This window comes from Sinocyclocheilus rhinocerous, unplaced genomic scaffold (genome assembly GCF_001515625.1).
Source record: "Sinocyclocheilus rhinocerous isolate Xijiao unplaced genomic scaffold, SAMN03320098_v1.1 scaffold1307, whole genome shotgun sequence".
Taxonomy (NCBI): domain Eukaryota; kingdom Metazoa; phylum Chordata; class Actinopteri; order Cypriniformes; family Cyprinidae; genus Sinocyclocheilus; species Sinocyclocheilus rhinocerous.
Window position 1 is genome coordinate 589,210 of NW_015631048.1, and position 19,913 is coordinate 609,122.

The 19,913-nt window shown below is 37.8% G+C and overlaps 1 protein-coding gene across 1 annotated transcript in view; it reads right to left on the bottom strand.

Annotated features, from left to right (window-relative positions):
- The window catches only part of LOC107741140 (kinase suppressor of Ras 1-like), a 32,236-nt gene that overhangs the window by 9,010 nt on the left and 3,313 nt on the right, over nt 1-19,913 (bottom strand). Inside the window, exons 2-4 of the mRNA XM_016553739.1 lie at nt 5,033-5,173; nt 376-523; nt 19-302 (exon numbers count right to left, since the gene is read on the bottom strand). Of these exons, the coding sequence (XP_016409225.1) occupies nt 19-302; nt 376-523; nt 5,033-5,173 (573 nt within the window). The remainder of the gene's footprint in view (nt 1-18; nt 303-375; nt 524-5,032; nt 5,174-19,913) is intronic.

A 19,913-nucleotide genomic window follows, 5' to 3' on the forward strand; every position in this document is an offset into this window, starting at 1 on the left:
CGAGGTGTGTCCGTGGAGTCTGACGGGACGGGAGGTGTAATACGGGCTGGGGTCGGTCAGACTCTCTGCATAACCGTGGTAAATGTGAGCCTCGCCGGGCGACAGGATGTAGCGGGGGTACGGGCAGGTGGTGAGGGGCGTAGAGGGGGTGGAGGGAGCGGTCATGGGCCGGGCCAGAGGGGAAGGACTGTGGGGGCGCAGGGAACCTCCTAGTAATGGAATCTGGTCCACTGGAGTCAAGCCGCCACTGTCCCGCCTCATGGGCTCGGAGAACCAACAACCGCTGTCCTCTTTAAACTCCCCTGAAGGTCGTAAAGTTACAATCAATTCAGAAGATATCTAGTATTGGGGGAATCTCAGGGAAAGAGCGCTCACCTGACTCAGAGGCACTCTTTAAACAGTTAAGGGCAGCGCACAGCCTGGTGCAGTCCTCTGAACTGGAGCCGAGCCGTCTCATGGTTTCTTTCACCTGACTGCCGGGCATCTGCAGCAGCGCATCCAATGACAGCTTCACGTTCACTGCCTGATAAGAGACAGAATGACAGTCTAAAATACCTTTTTAAAAATGCTTCAGTAAAGATCATGGTTTCCAAAAAACAAGCAGCCCAACTGTTTTCAACATTGATAATAATAAGAAATGTTTCTTAAGCACTAAATCAGCTTATTAGAATGATTTCTGAAGGATCATGTCACACTGAAGACTGGAGTAATGATTCTGAAAATTCAGCTTTCCATTAGGCTTGCCGCGATAGACGGTGCTGACGGTGATACCGGTGTTAAGCTGCAACACCGGTTACGTCACTTGCCCACTGCGTCACCGACCCCCACCGTCGTTTTGATTTTTTTATAGTAATAAAAATCATTTAGCTCAGTAAAAGAACAGACACTACAATTAAAAACTGAACGCGGCTGCTCAATGCAGCGTGCCGAACGACAGTCGCATCACAGATCAGATTTAATTTCTCCAGTGAGGAGAGCGAGTGGAGCTGACTGACAAGAAGAGTGAAGTGAGGTGAGACAGACAAGACAGACAAGACGATGGCGGATGATTTAGTTTCGAAACGAGATGCAAAAGCGCCTGTTTGGCAATATTTTGGATTTTGAAAAGCCTGTTGACTTTTGCCGTTTATCTAAGGTGATTTTGGAAGTTTTTTTAAACATTCGTTTCTTATTTAATTGGTTCCACATTGTTTGCTGATTTTTACTTTATTTAAACTTTGTGTCATTTATTTATTTTATTTGACATCAAGGTGTATGCCGTGCCTCCAAGCTTTCTTACTCGTTTTGCTAATAAATGTTCTTTGTTTCTTATTTATTTGGTTATTTATTATACTTGTTTACTTACTTCTTTGTATACCTATTAAACTTTATGTAAGTTATTTGTTATTTTATATTAGGCGGCTTGCCCTATAGCAGGGTGTATTTTTATTTGTTTTGTTAATAAAAGTTCTATGTTTTATATATAGGCTAAAGTGAGTTTGACGTTGTATTTTGTTGTTGCATTCAAGCAATTGACGCTGAACTGCCCCTGTCCCCACGGTGATACCGGTATTGTCACATGTCGATTAACCGGTGGGAAAATTTCCTCACCGTCACAACCCTACTTTCCATCACAAGAATATATTATATTTTAAAACACATTAAAACTGAAAACAATTATTTTAAACTGTAATACTATTTCCCATTATTACTGTTTTATATTTGATCAAATAAATGCAAATTTGGTGAGCCTAAGGGACTTCTTTCAAACACATTAAAAATGTTTTTATTTTATGTTGCCTCTTCTTAGATGTTGCGAATCATGTGCCTGTGTGTCTATTCTGACATGTTTACTCTTTAAATAATAAGGAAACAGTCTTAAAGACATCAGCAAGATGCTGACATGTCCTTAACTGTCAGTTAGAGGGTTATTCATGTGATTTAGGGTCACATACAACAGGACACACTCACCTCAATCAGTGCATTCTCTTGTGAATAAAGCTCTTCAAATTCCCAGGACACATGACCTCTTAGAACTAATTAATCTGATTCCCTAATTACAAACCTGTGTGATTGATTTGAAGTGAGTAGCTTGTGACACTGGACTGATATTAATAACATATTATTCCAGAACAACTCACACAATCATATTGTAAATATGTAGTAAATTTCACAACCTGATTTTTTTTGGGAGCTTTACGTTTAATGCCATTCATACTGGTGAGCACAGGATATGATGTGGAGAAGTAAGAAAAGCAATTATAAAATGAAATGACATGACATGTATGTGACAAAGTATTGTACCACAAATATGCAACTGATTTAGCTGAGCAGAATAAAATGAGGAAAGTCCACTGCTGTCCGTGAGAATGGATGCTATGTAATGTAGGAGTAGAGCAGTGTCAGAGAGAGAGAGAGAGGCTGACTCAGCATGTTGGATAATTAGAGTTGGTGTATCTCGGGTCTGCTGGGAATGTGGCTGTGGCCAAACTGCCAAAACACAGCAGATTTTCTAATTCCTCAGCTTTACTCAAGGATATTGAACTACAAAGCATAAAACACACAAAAAAAAACATATATTCGCTCACATGCTCAAATGAACACTCAATAATATGTTTTTGTTAGTGAGATTCTAAGAAGATTTGAGTCCAGCCTCACACATTCCTAGAGGAAGATCTGACATTGTTTATTTGGGCACCTAATTAGGATCTTTTGTTGTAATATTTAATATGTAAGATGCAGACATGCACTTGCACTCTCAGACACCTGCGCTTCCGCTAGTGACGTCACTTGCGGTCTTTTTTTTTTTTTTTTTTATTCTCGCGTTGCCAATGGAGACGAGACGCTGTTGTGGTTAAATGATTAAAACTAATTTAGTACCATAATGGACAGAGTACTGCAACTCATCTGTAGGAGACAAAGACAAGACCTGCAAATCCGTGGCCACAGAACAGCAGAATATGAACGCAATGCACAAAGTCTGTCTCTCGTTCTTTTCCTCCCGTAGAAAAACATAAACACTTAACATGGCTTAATGTATTAAGGTAGTGCTTTTAAAAGATCAAATTCGATATATAGTTTATTAATTTAATGTACTACAAGGCAAGCAGATGGCCATAAACACAACACGCAAACTTTCACTTGTCCTCCCATACAGCAAAACATTGAATGTGGCATAACGGACTAACACGAGAAAGACCAAATTCAGTATAATTCTTCTTGTTGACGCAAACTATATGCAGACCAGCAGATATGAACGCGCATTAAGAAATGCATTAAGAAAGTGATATTAAAAGGACCAACGTACAGGCAAGCAGACGAGCCCAGAACGCAATGCGTTAAATTGCACGGTAAACGTTTTCCTCCCATAGAAAATCATTATAAATAAAACACGTAATGTATCTTAATGGACAAAGACAATGATATAAAAAGGCTGTAGACAGTTTATTCTATATGGGAAAATGCTTAACGCGAAACTTTGCGCCTTGCTTCACCTGCTTGTCTGTACATATTAGTTATGTTTTAACCTGGCTACTGTTGTAAAATGTTGAGAGGTTCAATTAAAAGAAATAATAAATAAATAAAATAAGATAAGATAAAAAATAAAAAAGACTGCAAGCGGAAGCGCAGGTGTCTGAGAGTGCAAGTGCATGTCTGCAGCCAGACCCTGTTGAAGATGGCAGCACTATCTTGGTTTTATGTACATAAAATTTACATAAAACATAATCAATCCAAACATTTGAGCAAAAAAAAAAATGTGTAGATTATATACAATAATATCCAATAAATATTCTTTGCGCAAAATCTATCATTTATGTTATTAATATTATAAGTAAAATTTTTAATTCATTAATTTATTAAATGTATTTATTTACTAGTAATTATAATATATATATTTTTTTTTTTTCTTTTTTTTTTTACACAAAACGTAATTTTTGTGAAATATGATCCGGACAAATAAAACCACTGTTTTGTTTTTTGTTGTTACATTCATAATTTGAATTTCTAGTAATCAAAAACATAAATGATAGGCCACATTATATAAACACACAACATACATGATCAAATAATGAATATTTACATGACAATCACAAAATCACCAGATACGAATTTAGCTGAAAATATATAAAAATATATTACTTTTATAAGGACTTATTATTATTTATTATTACATTTTTTTTACATTTTTTAATTATTATTATTTGATTTTGGTATGAAATATTATCCAGACAAATATGACCACTGATTAGCTTTCTGAGAGTCACCTTGCTACATCGATAAATTGCATTTTTGTGTACAAACAGGTGACATTATCAAAGTATTGAAAATTTACAGGAATATTCCCTCTTCTCCAAAAAACCGCAAACACACGTTACCTCTATGAGCTCAGGTCTGACGTTGATGGTGCGTAACCAGTCCCCCAGCCGTGGGTAGCTGTTCAGGGCCGGCGGCCTTTCTGTGTCTGGCACCTTCTGCTTACACTGCAGCTGTTTACAGATGTACTTCATGAGCTTGACCTGCAGGGGGCAGCAGAGCACAAAGCAGATGAGGGAGGGGCCGTCAGGGGGGCGGGGTCTGTAAGAGGCCTTTAACGCCTCTGCGGGTTTCATGTGCAACCAAAGGACAATTTCACATACAGCTCATCAGAAACTGTTACATGAACATAATAAACTTCATAAAGGACGCATGCACATAAAACAGACACGCACATATAATCAGTTCAATTCAGATTTTTTTGACGTGGGTGTGAAATCTCAAAATATTCTAGAGATCAGTACTCAACTAAACTAAACGGCTTATCTCATCTGTCATATTACTTTTATAAGGACTTATTATTATTTATTATTAAATTTTTTTTACATTTTTTAATTATTATTATTTGATTTTGGTATGAAATATTATCCAGACAAATATGACCACTGATTAGCTTTCTGAGAGTCACCTTGCTACATCGATAAATTGCATTTTTGTGTACAAACAGGTGACATTATCAAAGTATTGAAAATTTACAGGAATATTCCCTCTTCTCCAAAAAACCGCAAACACACGTTACCTCTATGAGCTCAGGTCTGACGTTGATGGTGCGTAACCAGTCCCCCAGCCGTGGGTAGCTGTTCAGGGCCGGCGGCCTTTCTGTGTCTGGCACCTTCTGCTTACACTGCAGCTGTTTACAGATGTACTTCATGAGCTTGACCTGCAGGGGGCAGCAGAGCACAAAGCAGATGAGGGAGGGGCCGTCAGGGGGGCGGGGTCTGTAAGAGGCCTTTAACGCCTCTGCGGGTTTCATGTGCAACCAAAGGACAATTTCACATACAGCTCATCAGAAACTGTTACATGAACATAATAAACTTCACAAAGGACGCATGCACATAAAACAGACACGCACATATAATCAGTTCAATTCTGATTTTTTTGACATGGGTGTGAAATCTCAAAATATTCTAGAGATCAGTACTCAACTAAACTAAACGGCTTATCTCATCTGTCAAAACATTTTCTTCTATAACATGTTATTAAAAGACTATATTATTATTGCTTTATAACCCCTTTTCCTCATTTATTGTATGTATTAGTGTACTTTATAGTGTTTGTTTCTTGTTTATAAATTAATATCCTCTCCACAGGTACTTATGTATGCTTGCATATATACTCATGTATTTTCATTTCATAGATATATGTACGCACATTCACACGAGCACACACATATGCATGCATGCATATTACACATACGCACTGACATATTTAACATTTACACGCTATTCACCTATCTTTGGTTTTCGATATTTCTTGTTGTTTCTTTCTCTAGATATTTCTTGTTCGATATACTGTTTGTATTCATTTGATGTAGCCATATGCGTTTCTGTATTTTATTTTATTTCTCCATAATTTTGTGTAAATAAATGTTGTTTAGGTGGAGTGGAATTGTTTCGTTTTAGATTTTTTTATTGTATATAAATAAATAAATAAATATATATATAAAAAAACATGCATTGTTTTTTTCAGGATAGCAGTGTCGTTCCGGTACATAAATGAATCAGACACAACTGTCAAAATTAACACCGATCCAAAACTTTGCATTACTGCAGTGTCTCTCATCAGCCAGATTTCAGCATCAGTCGCCATTAAATCGCAGCACCTGCAAGTCTGATAAATAACACAGCATCAGAGCACACGCAGTTTGAAATCTAACTGGATTTTCTCTCCCTCTCTCTTTTTTGTGCTCCCCTTCAGCAAACAGGGCTGTCAGCTATAAATAACTGTTATTATATGGAAGGGAGCTGCAGCCCTCCTCATGGGGGCAACTGCACTGCTGGCATGGCAACCGAATGTCATCGGAACACTGCGCTGACGGTGGGAGCGTTCTGACATCACAGCTCCACGAGATGCACAGTTCACACTGAGGCTAAGGCGGCAGTCCGTCTCGTCGAACGCAGCCGTCGCTGTCTACTTCCAGCTGTACACGTCGCCATATGCGCTGGGCTGCAGGGTTTTTCCCCATTCTGGCCTGTTCTGGATAATAAACACACTCCCAAATCTTTCACAAACAAACCACACTGGCTTATGCAGGAGGAATTTTCCAGCTCGGTGCAGAATGCTGACCCACCTCAAATTCACCAATACACTCAAAAAAACCACACCTATTCCCTCGTTCTGCCTATATCCAGCTTCCTGGATGGGCCGCACGGACACCTCAGAAGAACAGCAGTGCTGATGACGCAGCGAGACAGAAAGAAGAGAAGGGGGGGAAACAGTGGGACAGAGAGAGAGAACAAGGGGGTAGGGTGAGAGGAGGGCTCACCTGCTGTGACAGTTCAGGTCAGCGGCTCACTGACGCACAGAGGCCCGTTACCATGAGGCCAACGGCCATAAAACGAGTCATCCTTTCACACTTCTCCCTCCGCCACCCCCCATCCCACTGCGGCCGCCTGCAATCACTGCTTTAATGAGAACAGCATGCTTATACATGCGTTAAACAGCAGCGGCCAGACACACTTCATCCCTCTATCATCATTACCAGACACACCAACATATACATACAGCATATATAAATTGATCCCTGTATAAGCAAACTGATGTGTATATGCTTATCTGATATTTTACTTAATACTTATCTGTATATACTTAATTGATTTTATACATTTAATCGGACATACATTATATATGCGAAATGACCCACACATACCAAAACTAATTTTTATACTCATACTGATCCCTGCATACTCAAACATATTCTCTCACTCACTGATCACAAAAAAGTAATCTCAAACTTAGTCAACCGGATCTTTATATATTCAAAATCATGCCCACATAAAACGATCCCTAAATATGAAAACTGCTCTTTATTTACTGATGATGTCCACATACTTAAACTGATCCCTTGCATACTCAGACTGATCACTACATACTCAAACTGATCTTTATATACATAAAATGATGCCTACATATTTAAACTGATCCCTTGCATACTTAGACCGATCACTAAATACTCAAACCAATCATTATATATCTAAAATGATACCTACATTCTTAAATTGATCCCCTGCATAGTCAGACTGATCACTATATACTCAAACTGATCCTTATGTACTTAAAATGATGCCCACATACTTAAATTGATCCCTTGTATACTCAGACTGATCAATAAATACCTAAACCAATCAATTTGTACTTAAAATGACGTATACTCAGTCTGATCCCTTGCATACTCAAACTGATTTCTATATACTTCAAGTCCACATACTTGAACTGTATACTCAGACTGATCACTAAATACTCAAACGAATCATTATATACTTAAAATAATGCCTACATACTTAAATTGATCTCTGCATACTCAGACTGATCACTAAAAACTCAAGCCAATCAATATATACTTAAAATGATGGCTATATTCTTAAACTGATTCCTGTATACTCAGTGATCCATTGCATACTTAAACTGATCTCTATATACTTAAAATCAAGTCTACATACTTGAACTGATCCCTGTATTCTCAGGCTGATCACTAAATACTCAAACTAATCATTTTATACTTAAAATGATGCCTACATACTTATACTAATCCCTAGCATACACAAACGAATCACTATATACTCAAACTGGTCCTTAGATACTTAAAATGGGCCCCACATAATCAAACTGATCCCAAAAACTCACATATTTAAACTAATACTGTATATTAAATATTCAAACGGATTCTTACATACTAAAATGAACTCTGTAATTAAACGTAATCAAACATAAGTCCACACCACTCATAATGATCCATACATACTCAAACAGATCCCTACTTATATAAGTCCCTCATATATTCAAAATGATACATACATTATCAAATCGTTACCCGTTATTTCAAATGATCCCTACATTCTCAAACTGATCCTTGCATACTAAAACTACACTCAATTTGTGCTCTGTTTAAAGGCCTTTGTGTTAATGCAATGATCAGATCTTTGTACTGGGGAATTTCTGGCTGAAAGACCTCAGTCTTTATCTCCGTTACGTACCCGCACACACGGCCCTGAGAGATATCAGTACCTCAACAGGTGAATCAGCGCTTCAATGACAACCTCTCAAGAGCCATCAGCTTACAAACTCACTCCCTTTTGTACAGATTCTCGCACACGCATATTCCAGTAAAAAAGAAAAAGGCCTTGAGCACACTGTCGTGGCAGAAGCCAACAAAGGACCCACACACTGCAGACGAGCATCTCGTAGCAGACAGCAGAACAAACACCAGTCGGGGTCAGGGGTCACACGCGTAGGAGGACAGGGAACCGAAAGCCCTTGTGGGAGGTCAGAGCCAATAAACAAGCAATTAAAGCTCTGTTGCTAACAGCTAAATGCTAATTACACCGAGGACAGTGAGCACTCCACTCAATAAAGCTCAACTGCCATTCAAAAGCTTTTATCCATCGCAGTCAATATGAAAATTTGTGTCAAGTGCTTGAGGTCTGAGTTTTTAACAGCGCTTAGATTTCAGCATTAACAAAAAAGTCTCACAACTGTTCAACAGCACAAGGTCTCATCCGATGCTCACATACTGCACACTACACACAGGAGAAACCTGAACCATTTCCAGCTAAAAATCTCTATTTTATAGCCATTATCAAGGTGCTATACAGTTTCTGAATATAGATATTGGGCATACTAGTACTTACAACTAGTACTACGCCACTGTTCCACAAGATGTAGCAACTGGTATTTTAGTGCAGATTCTTGTATGCTAACATTGGGGAAACATATCAACGTTCCTTTAACATTAGGACAAGGTTCCTGGTTATTATTTATTTATTTTTATAGAAACTAAACATGTACAGAACATGTTTACATTAATTTGTAATGGCTATTTTTTATCCAGACAAATTTACTTTTGGATTTTAAGCATTAACTACACAGAGCCGTTGTTCTCTGACAAGCTGCGCAAAAAGTTTTATTTTCATTTAATCAAAGAAGCTATATATATTTATTTATTTATTTATATATATATATTAAAAAATATAGCTTTATTTAGCAAGGATGCATTCAATTGATCTAAAGTGACAGTAAAGACATTTATAATATTGTAAAGAGTTTCTATTTCATATAAATGCTGTTCTTTTGAACTTTCTATTCATCAAAAAATTAAATATAATTAAATAATTATATATATTAGGGCTGTGTATTGGCAAGAATCTGGCGATATGATACGTATCACGATACAGGGGTTGAGATACGATATGTTGCGATAGATGCATTCAATTGATCTAAAGTGACAGTAAAGACATTTATAATATTATAAAGAGTTTCTATTTCATATAAATCCTGTTCTTTTGAACTTTCTATTCATCAAAAAATTAAATATAATTAAATAATTATATATATTAGGGCTGTGTATTGGCAAGAATCTGGCGATATGATACGTATCACGATACAGGGGTTGAGATACGATATGTTGCGATATATTGCGATACTGTAAGCAAGGCGATATATTGGGATATTTCTTATTTTAGGAATAAGATATAGTTTTAGGAAAGCTGTCATTAAGAACACACCACCATATGCAAACCTTAGCAATAAATAAATAAATAAAAATTATTTAACCAGAACACATTTAACATTCAACGTTATTGAACCACTTTTTGTGCAGTACGAGTCAAGGGGGGAAAATGAAAGGATCCTTTAGTTAAATGTATATATCATGCATGATTAATCAAAAATGTTTAAATGGCTCAAGATTTTTTGCATTAATGCATCTCATTTTTACACACACCTAAAAATTCCCTAACCGAGCACCCGTTTATTGGTAAATGACAAGAAGGACTTATTTATGGGTAATTTATTTATAAATTCAACCCGCACGGGACATTGAACAAAAGACATTTGCATTCTTTGTATGGTGAAATTGAATTATCATCAAAGCTTAATGAGTGAACTATCATCCACAAGCAAAACATGTCATTCATGTTAATGCAAACATTAGCAAGGCCGGATTGCATTTCCAGTGCGCTCTGATGCAGTTTGAGAATATAAAATGAGTATCATCCACACAAATTGCACACAAAACCTAATAATTACAGAAAGGCCAATTATTAAATTTTATTGTTACGGTACGTATCACGATACAGAGGTTGCGATACGATATGCTGCGATACATTGCGATACTGTAAGCAAGGCGATATTTCTTATTTTAGGAATAGGATATATTTTTAGGAAAGCTGTCATTAAGAACACACCACCATATGCAAACCTTAGCAATAAATAAATAAATAAAAATGATTTAACCAGAACAGAGTGGGATCTGCATTTGCAGTAATCAGTCCCTGTAACATTCAACGTTATTGAACCACTTTTTGTGCAGTACGAGTCAAGGGGGGAAAATGAAAGGATCCTTTAGTTAAATGTATATGTATTTTTATAAAAAAGACCATATATATTTTTAGACCCTGCTTTAAAGGTTCACAGTTTAAGTTTACAATTGTAACATACAATGTCATAACATTTTGATCTGAACAAAAGAATTACATCTGCTTAATATCAATGAAAAATAAAGTGCTTGCAGGATTCTTAAAGAAAACAAAACAATTTTAAAACAATAAAATAAATACAGATGTTAAACATTCTCAGAACCTTTCCACTTGGATTTCACGGGTTTTTCAGTTTGTATTTATGTTCCGCGTGGTATTGCTGAGACCGCGACTCGAGCACCGCCCCAACTGCACAAAACGCCCCCACCACGAGAGAAAGCTGCAGCCGCGCGGCAACCCTACCGCCCGCCGCACCCCGCGCGAAGGCGAACTATATTAACGCTAACATTAGTGGCGTGCTCTAATGCTAGTATTTCCTGTCACTGTTTAAGTTCAGAGATGAAGACTGCCATCTAGCGGTCGGGATATAAACTCAAAACGAAACAATTGCCATGAATCTTCATGAATTTTTTTTTAAATATCGATATTCCGTTTTTGAGAATCGATACAGTATCGCCAAACAAAATATTGTGATACTCATGTTTATCGATATTTTCTTACACCCCTAATATATATATATTGTTTTGGTTTTTTTACAGATTCTTTATTATTCTTAGCCTCTATTTTCCTTAGATCTTTTAATTTAAATCATAGTTATATTGATCTAACCTCAGTAATGAGGTGCCATCCATTGTTTTACTTTCTAGCATATATTGGTTAAACCAGCTTCTGGTGGTTTTTACTTGGTTTCTAGATGGCCACCTTGGTCAAGCTGGTTAGAACTGGTAAATCACCCTGGAACAGCAACTAAACAACTACCACATCCTATAAAACCACTTGACCACCTTAAGCTGCTGTGACTCTGTTTGTCCAGCAGAGTTACCTATGGTTTATAAACTATAACTGGTATCTTTAAAATGTTAAAAAGGTAATCAGGGTACAATAAAAGAAGTCCATGACTACTTTCTAAACATGTGCTCAAAAAGAACGTCACGATTCTGGAACTAATCGTGGTGTCCACCATAACGGCCACAGCACTGGCATGCTTCCTGGTTTTCTAGTCTCACAGCTCTGAGCAAAGCAGAGAAACACCCACTTTCATGTTCTTTTGTTGGTTCTTCTCTGTGAACATTGATTTTGGGGCTTGGCCAAAGCTAGACGGAGATGAACAGGATGATTCTTCGCTGTTGGTGTGAAAGTTAAGGCCGCAGTGGCTTAAAGCCTGCAGAGACACACCAACAGCCTATTTTTCTCAGACCAAACAACAAAGCCCACCATCTCAACTCCTCTCATCTTAACACAGGAGACTCTAACAAAGCTAAACACTTCATTTATGTGGGTTGTGTTATTTCTGATAGCAGATTTTAAGTTGTGTACTGCACTAAAGTTGCAACTGCCATTGAGATGAATGCTAACAGCTAGGTATTATAGAGCTCATTGGAGATGTCTTTGTATTGAATCTACTTCACTAAATTGTCTAGCAGGATAAAATGTCTCTGTATTTTAGTCTCTCCAGTTGAATTTCTCATATTCATAACACATGCATGCGTGGCCCAGATTAAATGTTTTAGGAAGGTTCTGTTCCAACCTGCTGATGACAAGACCAGGTCCTTAGCCTGTGCTGCTGTCTCTGCACACACACACACACTCATCACTGATAACAATAAACTGGTGAAAGTGTGACGTCAGGTTTCCTAGCAACTACACTCCTGGGTCGTCAGTAACATTTTTTTTTTTTTCAGAGTGGGATTTTCCCACAGACAGGAAAACATGGTGAAAACTAGACATCTCTACACAGCATGGCACAGTCATCTAGTCATAATTACGACATTCTCAGAAATTTGTTGAATCATCAACTTGTTCTGAGTTTGTTGTATCATTACATATGATTACTTATTGAAGCTAAAAACGTTCCTACCGTGACAAAACATTTTTGAACATGTATTGCTCAGAAGTTGCTCTTTCATGGGTTTAGGAGACTTAAAGTTCACCTCAAAATTGAAGTTCTGTCATCATTTACTCACCTCTATGACTTTCTTTAGTAGAACACAAAACAAGATGATTTGAAGAACTGTTTTTGTCCAAACAGTGTTGTTCTGGACCCCATTGACTTTCATTGTATGGACAAAAAAACAAAAAAAAACAGTTCTTCAAATCGTCTTGTTTTTTGTTCCAAATGAACATTCTATGGACAAAACATCTTCTATATTTATATTTAACTATCAACTTTGTCTTTGGATATTCTAAGATATTCTCAGAAATACTACAATTTTTTGTAGAAATAAATGAGAAAATATCACAAATGGGAAAATATTATTTCTCATTAATGTTAATTAACAACATTAAATTTATATTTATATACATTTTTAAAAATTAATATGGATTGTTGAGAATCCTTTGATTCTGACTTTAGAGGAGATTACAGGTTATAGATATAGGTTAGATTATAGATTAGAAAACTCAGCAGGTTGTTCAAAAGAATGAAACACAATTAATATCAACCTAGCAGGGTCGCGAACTAAAACTAAAACTATTATAAACATTTCGTTAACTGAAATAAAATTAAATATGAACTAATAAAAAAATTTAACTTTTGCATTTGCAACTTAACCACAAAAATCACTAAGAAACAAATCAGAGAAGTAAAGACTGTAGCCAAAAAGTGTCCATTTACCTTCTAAATGCTGTCTAGGAGCAACGATTGAGGTATTAAAGAGATATCATTTGTGATTAATTTCCAATATAGTAACAATCAGTTTTTTTAAATACTTTGGCACCATGGGAATATATTATTAAATAATATAAATTAATAACAGTAATAAGTTATACAATGATATATCGAAGCACCATGGAAATAGCATCCGATCATAGTAACACCATGATAACACACTTTTTTATAGGGTAGCTGCTAAAAAGATGAGGTTTTTAATCTTACTGAGGAATATCTGGGGCAACCTGTTCTCAGACAGCAACATTAGGAACAAACTAAAATGGAGCCAAACACATGTGCGTAGAGACAAAAGCACCTCCAAATCACTGCATAATGTTATTTCACATGTAAAATAAACCAAAATCTATCATTAAATGATGTAAATGTTATGGTAATCAACATGGGTGATACACCTCGTCCCAGTGTTTGCCCGACTGCACTGGGACGAGGCTGCCATGACAACGGCTCAGTGAGGTCAGCAGGGGTGATTGACAGCCAAAGGGCAGGAACCGCCCAGCTGCTCAAAGACCACAGACAGATCTGCAGAAATACGTCTAACAATGCAACCACAGGTACAAGCTGAGAGGTAACCGCCTGATCCGCATTGATTAGCATGTCTCTCTATGCAGTTTCACCTGTCACCCTGGTGTAATGTGCTTAACGCCAATCCCTGCTTACGAGTTGCAGGCCTCAACTTCCTGCAGGACGCACAGGAGTTTAATGCCGACCTCAGACAATCCCCAACATTACACACACCAGAGATTTACAAAAACCTGCAGCTAATCCCTGCACTGCTTCACAGACGTTTACACATGTAAAGTGTCGTGTCACATGTGGGTCGGGTCGTGTGTCTATGTATATGCTGACACCGCCGGCCCGATAATCTCAGAAGATACAGCAGTATTAATGAGCATGTATTAGGGATTCATTATAGAAGAAATAAACATGTTCATCCATTCCCAGCCGCTCAAAGAAAAACACAATTTGAGTACTTGACTTGGTAATCAATGACACAAACTACACATTCAGGTTTTTTTAATACAATTAAACAGAAAATGGAGATTAATCGGAAGTTGGAAAAACTATTTAGTACACTGGATTTAAGTAGATATCCAAAGATTAATTAATGTTCTAATCTAAACTTTCAATTAATATCAATAACAATTGTGAGTATATTAAATTATATTACATTACATCTCATATAATAATACATCTTATATAATAAAAATACAAAACTATTTAAATATTTTGGGCCCTATTTTAACAATCTAAGCGTATGGTCTAAAGCGCACGGCGCACTCAGGGCGTGTCCGAATCCACTTTTGCTAGTTTAACGACGGGAAAAACGGTCGGCGCACCCGGGCGCATGGTCTAAACGGGTTGTCCCTATTCTCTTAATGAGTAATGGGTGTGTTTTGGGCGTAATGTGCAATAAACCAATCAGAGTCTCATCTCCCATTCCCTTTAAGAGGCAGTTGCGCTCGCGCTATGGCGAGTTCGCTATTTACATGGCGGAATGTAATTTTTCATTTTTAAAAATGTTTGTTTTTTCACCCTTGAAGGGCACTTCGGGAAGGGGACGCCATTTGTAGGGACGTTCCCAATGAAACTGAACAGCTGAATCTCTTCATGAAGGGCCCTTCCAGAAATCCGTTAGTGAAGGGAGCATGCGATGGTCCAGGGGTTCAGTTCAGTCGTAGAGAGCCACAGTCTTGCAGAGTTCAGCTCCAACCCTGAAAACAAAACTCACCTGCCTATAGCCTTAGTAATCCTGAAGACATTGATTAGCTTGTTCAGGTGTGTTTGATTAGGGTTGGAGCTGAACTCTGCAGGACTGCGGCTCTCTAGGACCGAACTTGCCTTCCCCTGGTCTATGGCGTAGTCTATTTCAGTTACCTCAAAATAGCAAAGCGCCAACAATGCACCTGAACACACCTCGTTTTCAGACCAGCACGTCCATGAGCGCACAAATGAGCGCAAATGCATTTGCTATTTAAACAATGCGGCGCAGGACAGGAAAATGAGAACTGCGTCGGGCTGATATATATATTAGTGCTGTGTTCAAAATATCGATACGACGATGTATCGTCACAGAGATTTGACGATACGAGTATCGATACAGCTGGCCCTGTATCGATGTTGTGTGTGCGTGTGGAGCAGTGGACCACGCTTAATTTGTTTGTTATTTTACAACGTTTAAAATTGAGTAGAATATATATAGTATTTACATAATGAATATTATACACACACATATTTTATTGTGTTTTATTTATTTTATTGTTCATGGCCATTTCTATCAAATTCTAACAAACCTCCAGTTTGAAAACTACATTATACCCAACAGTAGCCAGTCAACACTAAAGTAGGGATGCGCCGATCCGATATTCATATCGGGTATCGGCTCCGATAGTGCCATTTTTCTTGGCTCCGGTATCGGTAACGTGCACAGTAACTGAAATTTAAAACTGTTAAAAGAAAGGCTCAATAACTGTTGCACAGATATAATACACTACACATACGCATCAATTTCTCATAATACACTACGCATCAATTTCTCTTGCCGTTTTTAACATGAAGCGCTTACAATGTGCGCATCCGGTGTTCAGAATGATGCACTTGAAGCAACACGGCGTCAGGCTGTGACGACATGTTGCTTCAAGCGCATCATTCTGCACACCGGATGCGCACATTGTAAGCGCTTCTGTTTGTGTATTTGGCGTAACGTAAACTCTAGTATGAAGGCGCACGAATCGCCGTCGCTTTCTCTCACTCGCGCAAAGTGAGAGAGAGAGAGAGCGAGCGAGAGAGTCTTACATAACATGCAGAATTGATGCGCTACATGTAAACGATATTCTTTGTTGTATTTTCCTGTCAAAATAATGGAGATCCTTTGGAATTCTTCAGCGTTTAAGAACTGCCGGGTTTTCCTGTAGGTAGCGGAACTAATTCGCAAACGACAATGTCATTGGCTGGTGCTCACCTATTATCGTCCCTGTTTAGATTTCAGCGAATCAGTTCGAGCGAACGCACACAACCTGATTAATATTCATGAATCCAGTATCTCATTAATCCTTAATCGGTATCGGAGGCGAAAAAGGCGGATCGGAGCATCCCTACACTAAAGATGGCATCAAACACTTGTTGGCATGCAGTTTAAGCTCAACCAAATGTGCACTAAAACAAAAAACCTAGTGGGAATAATTTAACTGAGGACTAGAGCTCATGGCTCTGGACTGATCTGTCTTGACCGGTCCACCAAACACTCAAGCAGGAGGTCAGATCTTCACATCTGACCCTCCAAACCTAGAGGAAATGTGGATGGAGGTTTGAAAATGTTCCTCACATGTTACCAAAAACAGTGAAGATCTGACAATCTTGCCATCAAAGAGCGTTATTTGAAAGAGCATAATTTACAATCTGATCGTCTACATCGTATTACATGATCGCTGCCAGTCAGGATGACAGCTCCTCATCAGGCCTTAGTGACGCAGCTCAGATGCGCTGGAGAATATCAGGGGAAGAGCTCAGCGCTGAGACAGCCACGAGTAATGATGGAACATCTCTTACCTGCTCTGCTTGGCTGAATCTGTCACCCCCCCTCCCCATTCCCAGTCTATTGGGAGCCCTCAAACAGACGCAAGCTGATTGGCTGGCACTCTCCCTCTGCCTTCCCCCCCTCGCTCATGCTCTTCACGTCATTATTTTCTTATTTAACAACCAACCCTGAAAACGCGTAGGGAGGAAGACATCTAAATATAGCCACAGCCACGACAGCACACGACACGAATGCACTGCAAAACTCTCTCAAACAGCACTGCTGATGAGGGCTTCAACAGCTGACCGCTCGAGTCCGCAGAACAGGAACCCTCTGGAGCCAAGCTAGCTCTTCTTTTTTCACCATCAACAAACTCATTTATCCATAGATTTGAGATTGAAGATCTCTGCATATAAGTAGGTCACGGCATTCCTGAGACGATATCTCATGCTATCAGAATCAAACATCACAGTTCATCAAAATCTGCACAATGAAAAGATGTGAGGAGACACACCAATCTCACTCTGGAAGCAGCAGCTGGGGAAACAACTGGTGCAGGACTAACATTCCCAAGTCTTGAGAAAAAGACATAGGGTGCAAGCTGGTTTGCTCTGGTTTGATCAGTAAAAACGAAGTGATTTTGCAAAAACATAGTTTCTAGATCAATGTTCAGAAGAATTGAATACAATTACTAACAACCTAGCAGGTTAACTTAAACTAAAACTAATAGCATTCTAAACATTTTTGTTAATTAAAAAAGGCAGAAATAGAATAAAATATAAAAATTAAATGAAAAACTTTCAAATTAAAATACAGTTAAAGCAATACAATTACTCACTGGAAAACATAGAAACTAAAACTGAAATAAAAATAAATTAAACCTAAATAATATATAAAACTAAAAAAGTGACAAAAGCACATAACAAAATTGCACAAAAAAAAAAAAAAGAGCTTAAAATGAAATCTGAAAATATAAAAATAAAATCACTCACTTGAAACGAATAATCTTTAACCAGTCTCAAAATGAATATCCATTTTGCATTTGTACATTAAAATGCTGTGATGGCTCAATTCACTTGTAAAATTTAATTTTATTTATTTTTCGCTTTTAGAGTTTTATTTTCCATTTATTTAAACAAAATAAAATACTGTAGAGGGTTAATATCAGCCATTTATCGGTCATCAGGCATAATTTGAAAACAATTTTCAATGTATCTGTGAAAACTGTAACATCTGTGCATCTCTACTCACAATCCAATCAGTTCCCAAAAGCATTAGGATGCACCGATACCGATACTGCGCTCCTGTACTCATACTCGTACTCGTAAAAATGCCCCAATACCAAAAGCCGATACCACACAGTGTATGAATAGAGCTGTGTCCAGAAAAAAAACAAACACTGAAAATAAAACAACAGAGAGTAGAATGGAGTTATTAGAGATTAAGGATGTCTATGAAGCACATGTAAGTAATTAATATAATGTTAAAGGTCCCCTGAAATGGTTAGAAACACGCAGCGTTACTCTATGTGTTGACGTCATTTTAACTGAAACAGGAAGACAGGGCGGGACATATCAAGCAGCCCCGCCCCTTTTTAAAATAGTCAATAGCGTTCGTTTATATCACAGCTTGGATTAGCTTGCTTTAAAGGCCAAAGTATACTTCGGTTTTTACTCGTACGCGAGGGTCCAGGTACACTGCGTGTGACGCAAATTACATCACCAAAATAGTACGCATGCACTCGTATAATGTATAACGAGTGGTTCCCTGCATTATTTTAGGAAAACGTCTTATGATTACTGAATTGAGCTGCTGAAATGGAGCAGCTCTAATGCGCCATTAAAATGAACAGTGAAAGTAACAAAGTGGTATCGGTGCATCCCTAGTATTATTTATATTCTATTATAATATTTCTTTATATTTTGAATTAGCTTTTATTTTTATACTTTCAGTTTTCATTTGAATTTTTTGTACATTTTTAATATATTACTTTTAAACTTTATTTTTATTTTGGTTTAGTTTAAATGTAAGTATTAAAATTACAAAATCTTTTTCTCATTTAGTTGTAGGCAACATTTCTAATTTTCATTTAGGTTTTTTAAAATAATTTTTAATAGTTTCAGTACACAATAACAACACTGGCTCCCAATGGATAATATCAAATCCTACCCCACATTTTCTCCATATCCTGTTTAAAAAGTGGTTTCGAACACTGTTTCATGCTGACTTTAACCCTAAAATCTAACTGGTTGATAGCAACGTTGCTCCAGTATCAACGACGTTCATCCAGAAACACGTTCCTACTTGCGTAAACCAGCGATTCAAAATTAATGCAAAATACAGATCGGAAAAATGTGCAGATCAGCAAGACTGCAGATGCGGGAGAGAGTGAGAACATTCGGTCAAACATAACCACACAGCACTTCAGCAGGAGAGACTGAGAATAATTATCTCCTCGCCAGAGTGGTGAGCTGTTAAAAAAAGACATGAAGTGATGTTATAAAGAGCTTTCAGTGAGAATCTAATGCGAGTTCAAGCGTCTCTTGACTGCGCTGAAGTGTACGGGAAGTGGTGAGGGTTTGAATGTGACCACTTCAGATCCGTTGTTCATCCAGGGCCTGTTATACAGCTGGAGTATTGACGGGCTCCATCTGTCCATCTGAACAACGCTCATAAGAGCACACTTACAATACATCGACCTGTTCAGCAGGGTTAAAAAGGTAATGCTGGCTGCTGAGGGCTC